The sequence below is a fragment of the Arachis duranensis genome, chromosome 4 (assembly GCF_000817695.3).
Source record: "Arachis duranensis cultivar V14167 chromosome 4, aradu.V14167.gnm2.J7QH, whole genome shotgun sequence".
NCBI classification, from domain to species: Eukaryota; Viridiplantae; Streptophyta; class Magnoliopsida; order Fabales; family Fabaceae; genus Arachis; species Arachis duranensis.
In genome coordinates, this window is record NC_029775.3 from 87,878,350 (window position 1) to 87,885,805 (window position 7,456).

A 7,456-nucleotide genomic window follows, 5' to 3' on the forward strand; every position below is an offset into this window, starting at 1 on the left:
GAAAGGTATTGCTAAACAAAAATTTTTAGCCAAAAACTATTAAAATTTATTTTTTTAACTTTTATTTAATGTATTTTATAATAAATATTAAATAAGATAAATTTAAATCGCTTAGACTGATTTTTTTTATTTTTCTAGTATTACTAATTTTTTTAATACATTTTATTATTTTTTATGATATTAGTTTTTTATAGGTTGAATTACTTTGTTGGTCTTTATAATTTTATAAAATTTACAATTAGGGTTTTATATTTGTTTTTTTCAATTAAGTCTCTACTACACTATTTTTAATTTTATAATTAGATCTTTATTCAGGTCAAAAATATTAGAATTAATAGATATTTTTTACAAAATTAAAAATATCTACAATTAAAAATCTAATTAAATTTTGATCTCACATATTTTTTGGAAGAAATATTATGTTAATGTTAATGTTTTTAATTGACACAAAAAGNATAATAGAAGTGATATATAAAAATTTTTTCATATAATAAAAATATAACAAAATATACATAAAATTGTTATTTATATTTATCAATCATCACAATCAGTTGTTTTTTCTCTTTATTACTATTATAATTCTAAGAACATTTTAATTTGGAAACACAATGATAACCAAATAATACAGAATCAAAAAGGAAATTCCAACATGTTTTTTTTTCCTTCTTTTGGAATTAAGCTTTGTTCTCCTTGTTAGAAGATGCAACTCTTCCATCAGTTCCAGCAAGCATAGCATACTTATCCTTCCTCGTCAAATTGGTGCACTCAAATCCAAGTGTCCCAGCAAGAACCCTCTGAATGTAATTGGCAACCTCAATCGCCGACTTTCCTCCGCTGCAAGTAAGCTCCTTGGGAAGCTGGTTCAAGAAAGTGATCTCATATGTCGGCATAGGGTTCATAAACACAAAATAAGGGTCTAACAGTTTGTGACCCCTAACCGTTGTTCCATAAAACACACTCTGCTTAGTGTTAATGGCAACCGGAACAATCCTGTCCGTTAATTCGGCGAAAAGCGCACTGAACCGCAGCAAAAACGGCTCCCTGCACGTGGTGCCTTCAGGGCAGATCACCAAATCTCCTTCCTCAAGCAATCTCTTAATATTCTCAGCGTCTTTCTCTCGTTCCCGGGAAAGCGCCACGGCCTTAATCGGCGAAATGATCTCGGTGAACTTACTTATACTGTAAGTAACGCAACTAATTTTGCGTCCAAGCGCAACGGCCGTAACCACCGGATCCAAAACGGTGCGGTGGTTACAAACAAATAGGACTCCGCTTTGTCCTTTCTTTGGGGGTGGTGGAGGGGTACCTTTAACGGTTACCCTTATTCCAAGAAGCTTGTAGTTGTACCATGCAATTCTTTCAGGTAGGGGAATGTTGAGGTAGACCCTTAGGATTGAGAGGATAATGCCAATTGGCAGCCATAGGAAGGTTAAGAGGGAAGCTAGTGGAGTTGGCCTTTGAACAAACCTACCCTCATGGAAGATGATCGGACTTATTAGCTTGTTTCTTGCAAGTGCCTCACATTTTGTTCTTGGGACCATGTATCCTTCCTGCATACGCCAATTAAATTGTTATAACTAACATCCTGTAAATATTAGTAGTACAAATTCGTGATTGGAAGTGTTAAAAGATTGTGCTTTATAATTATAAAATTATCGTCAAATTTTTTTAAAGTGGCGATTAAGATTTATCGCATATTTTAAAATAATTCCAAAACTTTAGAATATCATTAATGCAATTGAAATCTCTAACAAGTCATTCCGAAATGCCTCTTTGAAATTTAACTCTAAAAATATCTTTTTTAATTGTTTTATATTAAGAATTTATTTGGTTTGATTAGAGAACTATTTTTTAATAAGAATCTAAAAAATATTGAAAATAAAATAAAAAATATTTTTATAAATTAAATAGACTCTTAACTAAATTTTGGTAGAGATGTGGTGTCCATACTTGAAACCTTAAACTCTCTTGTTTTTTCTTTTTAATCTTTGGATCGTGATGGATGTCAAACTGAAGCTCACTTATTAGGGATGTCCAAATAATCAACATCACTCTTGAAATTAATCAAATGAATTACTAGCTAATTGGAAGAAAAAGTTAAAAATCAGCAGACCGGTACTAAAATTTTATGAGTTATATAGTCAACAGGTAAAGTCATAAGGTTTGGGTCTTTCTAATTAAATGATGGGAAGCTATGCATGCACGTTGATGAGTTTTGTAACTTTTCATATCTTCTACATGAGCCACAAACAATACTAGAGACTTGGATTTTGTGTTAAAAGTGGGTTGGACATGAGGAACTTATGGAAAAGTGTAGTAATAATAAGTCCTCAATTTAGTAAACCGAAAATTTCGTTTTCAAATTAGGAGCACATAAATTATAAGTGATAAAAAGTAGTTAAGGGGAGTTATGAAATTGTGGTGAGAGAGAACTCAACTAAAAAGAAAAGGCATAGACAGCTCAAAACAGAAATTGCCTTAAGGTGTAATACCCAATCAATAAAAGGGTCATGTATACGATGTTGGGGACCACTTGCACGTTGAAGATAATAAATATTAGGAAAAAACTAACCAATAGAAACTAAACAAAGGAGAGGTATTTTCTTATGCCCAGAGAAATTTGATGCACAGAAAAAAGTAACAAGAATAGAGGCTCATCATTATAATTTTGAAAACAACATTTCATGGCCATTAATGACACCCTCACCGAACATGAATTAAATTTTGGTTAAAAGAAAAAAAAGACTAGTTTCTAATAACCACGGTGCTTTTATTAAATATTATTGGCCCACTATCGCTCCGTACCACTCAGCAATGAAATTTAAAAACAGCCACTACTATTATAGTTTTCCGTCCAAAAATAGAAAACTAAGTAAAAGCCAAGGTAAGAGAAACTAAGATATAGTTATAAAGTTAATTTAATAATCATAGGTTAATGATACTCTTCTATATATAGAATAATATGTATTATTAAACCATTTATAACTCAACACTTTATCTACCAATATTATAAAAACAATTCTTTGTCTATGCTAAATATATACTCCTTTTTCTTTGAAATAATTATCTATTTTACCTTTAAGATTTAAACAATTTTTCTATTTTTCTTAATAAATATAAAAAATACATATTTTAAAAAATAGCACTTAATAAAATGTTGGAAACATGTAAGAATATATGCTATTATGAAAGAAACAACATATACCAACCTTGCAAATTGACATGAAGTCATGGTCAGTTTCACTGTCTCCAAGTCCCAAATCTGGCAAATTGGACTGAAATTCTTTAACAAGAACAGTTTTCTTGTGCTCACCAACAAGAACACCAGGTTCCTTAACAAACCCAGTCAACCTTCCTGATTTTGTTGCTTCAAGTTCAGTTCCAAGAACCTTATCAGCCCCCAATAGCGTCTTAACAAAAGGCTCCACCATTAATCTAGGGCTAGCGGTTACAATGTACCGCTTGCCAAATGAATTAAAAACTTTCCACGTCACTGGATGAACATCCTCGGCGTAGAATTTTGGGAGTACGGACCGCGCCACCATTTCAACGTCCCTGATCTTCAGACCTGCAAAGGTGACGAAGATCAGGGTTTTGATAGCGATGGTCTCCGATATGAATATGTATGTAAAGTACACAAATGGAACAGATATTAAGAGTATCAAAGCTCTTAAGAGGCTCCCGGCTTCGATAGCCACCAGCATGTAGTACGGAAAAGCGCTTCGCGACACGAGTAGCGTGCCGTCTAAGTCTGAGGCTACCGTTTGGTTTGATCTTCCTTCAGTGTTGCATTTCGAGACTTGTTCGAAATGGGAAAAGGCTCCCATGACCATTTGTTTGTGTGGCACACTTTAAAATAATGGATGAAGAGAAGAAAGAAAGAAAAAGAAGGGTGTGGAAGAAGTTGCCAGGCTAATTAGAAATATTCATGGTGAGTTTTGATATGAGGAGAGAAAGAGAAGAGAATGAGGGGTTTTTAAAAGAAGAAGGTGGAGAAGATGTGGTGATGTTGTTGAACAATTTTTGAGCATGTATGAAATATATATAATATAATGAATATAATACGTTTGTAAAGAGACTATACTTTGTATGGAGTGAGACATTAAACGTGAGGCTTATAAGTGTAACAACTTCTTTATTAATAGGGAAGATTCCTAGAGAATATATTAAGAGAAAGTACATGTAATTTAGAGAAATATTATTTAAAGTATCAAAATTTAAATGTAATAAGAGAGAAAGAAAATTGATAGACCAATTATTTTTTGAGTTTATTTTCTTTCATGTGTTACTCTTGTGGAATAGCTTATGTTAATTATGGTATACACATATTTTATCATATTTTTGGTATACATATAGAAACCATACATATGTTCAATTTTATCATTTTTTATCAATGAAGTGTAGATAATCTTAAATTTAGCAACTGAATGAAATAAATGAATAAATATTATCATATTCTACGAAAATATTAGAAAATTTGGTTATGCTATGGACAATAAAAGCCAGTTAATAATTAATGAGAAAATTTTGAATATCAAAATATTCAAAATCATACATCTAAAATTAAATACTATAAATACAAAAGATCTGTTATCACGTTGTACACAAAAAATAATAATTAAATCAGCGATTATATATTTGTGTATAAATATATATATGTTATTTAACTCATATCTAAAATTTTAATATAAATTTTATACCAATAACTAATAATTAATTGACTGATTTTTTTTATGTATATGTAGCATAGTTAATACAATATTTATTGTTTTTTTAGATTTATCGTCTCATAAATTAAAATAAGATCTGCCGCCACCAAGATTAGATGAGACGATAAAAGAGGTTAACATAATCGTAGAATATCATAACATAACATAAAACAAGAAATAAAATTGGCAGCCTGAAAATATGTTCATATATACAATAATATATGCTCAAAGGAAAAGTATAGGGTACCAACATATTATCTGTCAACTTCTGCCAACTCTTATTTATATTTGTGTTTCATGGAAGTGTGTTCGTAGATGTGTCTAGTAATTAATATATTTAAATACATATATAAAGAGACACATCCAGAAAATATATCTATAAAGACACTTCTATTAAACACAGTTATAAAAAAGACGTTTTTATTAGACACATCCACGAACACACTTTCATGAAACACAATTATAAATAAGAGTTGGCAGAAATTGACAGATATGTTGTTGGTAACGTAGCAGAACCGATGCTCAAAATATCCGTTTTCCATTTGATTTGGTTTTTTTGACGCCTCCCAATGCAATTAATACGTTTTTCCCTTCTTAATTATGTTTAACAAACTGTTAGATTTCTAACCAAACTGACTTGAGTCAAATTAAATTGTCTACTGCAGTGGCAAGCTTCCCTTATACGACTGAGATTTTATTCACAGACAGCATATTTAACTAATAAATACAGATTCATAATACATATAAAATTTGAACTAAAATTTATCTCGTTAAACATTTTAATTTCAGTTATTGTTTAGCAAAAATCTGATTGAATTTCTGAGTTAATGAAGTACTCTCTTAATTCTAAAATATGAATATCTTTGTATACATAGAATGACAACTATTAACATATCACAGCTTGATAATATAGCTAAGAGATTATGTATTTATTTATTTATTTATGTGGAATTTGACGTATACAATTTAGGGGCAGTTGCGCGAGTAGTTGAAAGTCGATAACAACAGTTGCATGACATTCAATTAGCCTACTTTTTAGTTTATTGACGCCGCCCCTTATTAGTTTGGCTTTTCCACAAAATTAAACAAGCCCCTCTCGGCTTCAACAACTTTATGGTTTATAGTATTATTAATTATATCAGTTTTAGTTAACATGTATTCTAAAATTATTATTATTTTTATTCGGCTAATTCTTTTAAGTTTTGTCAATGGTTGAACAAGTTAATTAAGTTATTTCGTACTATGAGATATTAGTTGTACGTCTGTGATAGAGAGATGAAAGAGAGAATAGAGAGAGAAAATGCAGAATTGTGAAGTAATACTTGTATATTGTGTATTGTATTATCATGCTTATAAAGTACAATAATATCTATCTATTTATACTACAAGAGAGGCTCTCACTACTACTATCGCTCTCTTTGACTAGAGCACTAACAGAATAACTAATTCTATTACACAAACATTAGGTTATCTCACATCCCCCTCCCCCCAAACTCATGGTCGATTTTCAGCAGACTTTGAGTTTGGTTCGAAAATGGGTGAAGACACTAGAGGATAAAGGCTTTTTCAGTATAATCACTACAAAAAAAATACTTATTTTGCTACATTTAAAAAATGTAGCTAAAAATAAAAAAAATAATGTCTTAGACAAAGATTATATATATATTTTTTTGCTATGGAGACGCTTTAGTGGGAATGCCTATTTGGTTGTTGTCTATTTTCAAAAGCTACGCGTTTCTATATCAAAAGCTATATACATTTTTAGTGTTTAGGAATAGGGTATGTTTTTCAAGTGATGCTATTTAAGACCAAAAGACTACGTTTTTTAGCTTTTATGCTTATCAGAATAGGTTACACTTATTTTAGCTACTGCATCACCTTTAGAGTGTAACAACATTGTATACCATAATTACTCTATATAAGTGTAATCTTATATCTCTCAATTTTTTTATTATATATAATTATATTATTTTAATAATTTTTTCTACAACTTAATATTTAGTAATATGATTACATATATTATGCTTTTTTAATTAAATTAGTTAAATATTATAAATAAAAAAATACACAATAATACTAAATAAATTTCTTTAAATAATAAAAAATGATTTTTCAACAAAATAAATATATTTATAATGAACCAAAAGGATTGGAATAAACCATTGGTTGCGTACCTGTCATACCCCAAGGCACCTAGTCGATATTTATCAAGCGTCTTTGAAAAAGGACAACAAAAAAAGGAGACAAATTTGGTTTCAAATGATGTTGAAAACTCCACCACTCATTATGATGTATTTGATTTCTTTGAGGATCTTGAAGGAAATATTGGTCATTTGATCAATGGTGGAATAGTTTAATACGTGAGATTATTAAGTATTCATGTAAATAAATATTGTAAGAAACTTCTTGTTAAGTTTTATTTTCTATGCATTTAAATTTTAAAGTACGATGTATATAAATAATGTTTAGTAAAATATTATGGATTTCAAAATTACTGAATATGCCAAGATAATAATATTTTTAGTATATATTATACTTCTAAAAAAATATTTTCAATCAAGAAAACAATTACTTTGCAAATATTTCTACTCATTTTATTCTTTGAAGAAAATGACAAGAATATATAATGAAGATGTATGCCTTGCGGATAGTGTAAGTTTGCACACCATTCTCGAAAGTAATATATACTTTACTCATCTTGTGCCAAAAGAAGAATATGTTAATACTATTATTGGTTTAGGTAATGT

At 29.8% G+C, this 7,456-nt stretch overlaps 1 protein-coding gene across 1 annotated transcript; it reads right to left on the reverse strand.

The window, feature by feature from the left end:
- Positions 1–491: 491 nt before the first annotated feature.
- Positions 492–4,029, reverse strand: LOC107485082 (glycerol-3-phosphate 2-O-acyltransferase 6). Its single transcript, XM_016105609.3, has 2 exons — positions 3,210–4,029; positions 492–1,550 (listed from the first exon to the last, which is right to left on the reverse strand). Exons 1-2 carry the CDS (start codon positions 3,831–3,833, stop codon positions 675–677), a joined length of 1,500 nt encoding a protein of 499 aa, XP_015961095.1. The 5' UTR covers positions 3,834–4,029; the 3' UTR covers positions 492–674.
- Positions 4,030–7,456: the final 3,427 nt, after the last annotated feature.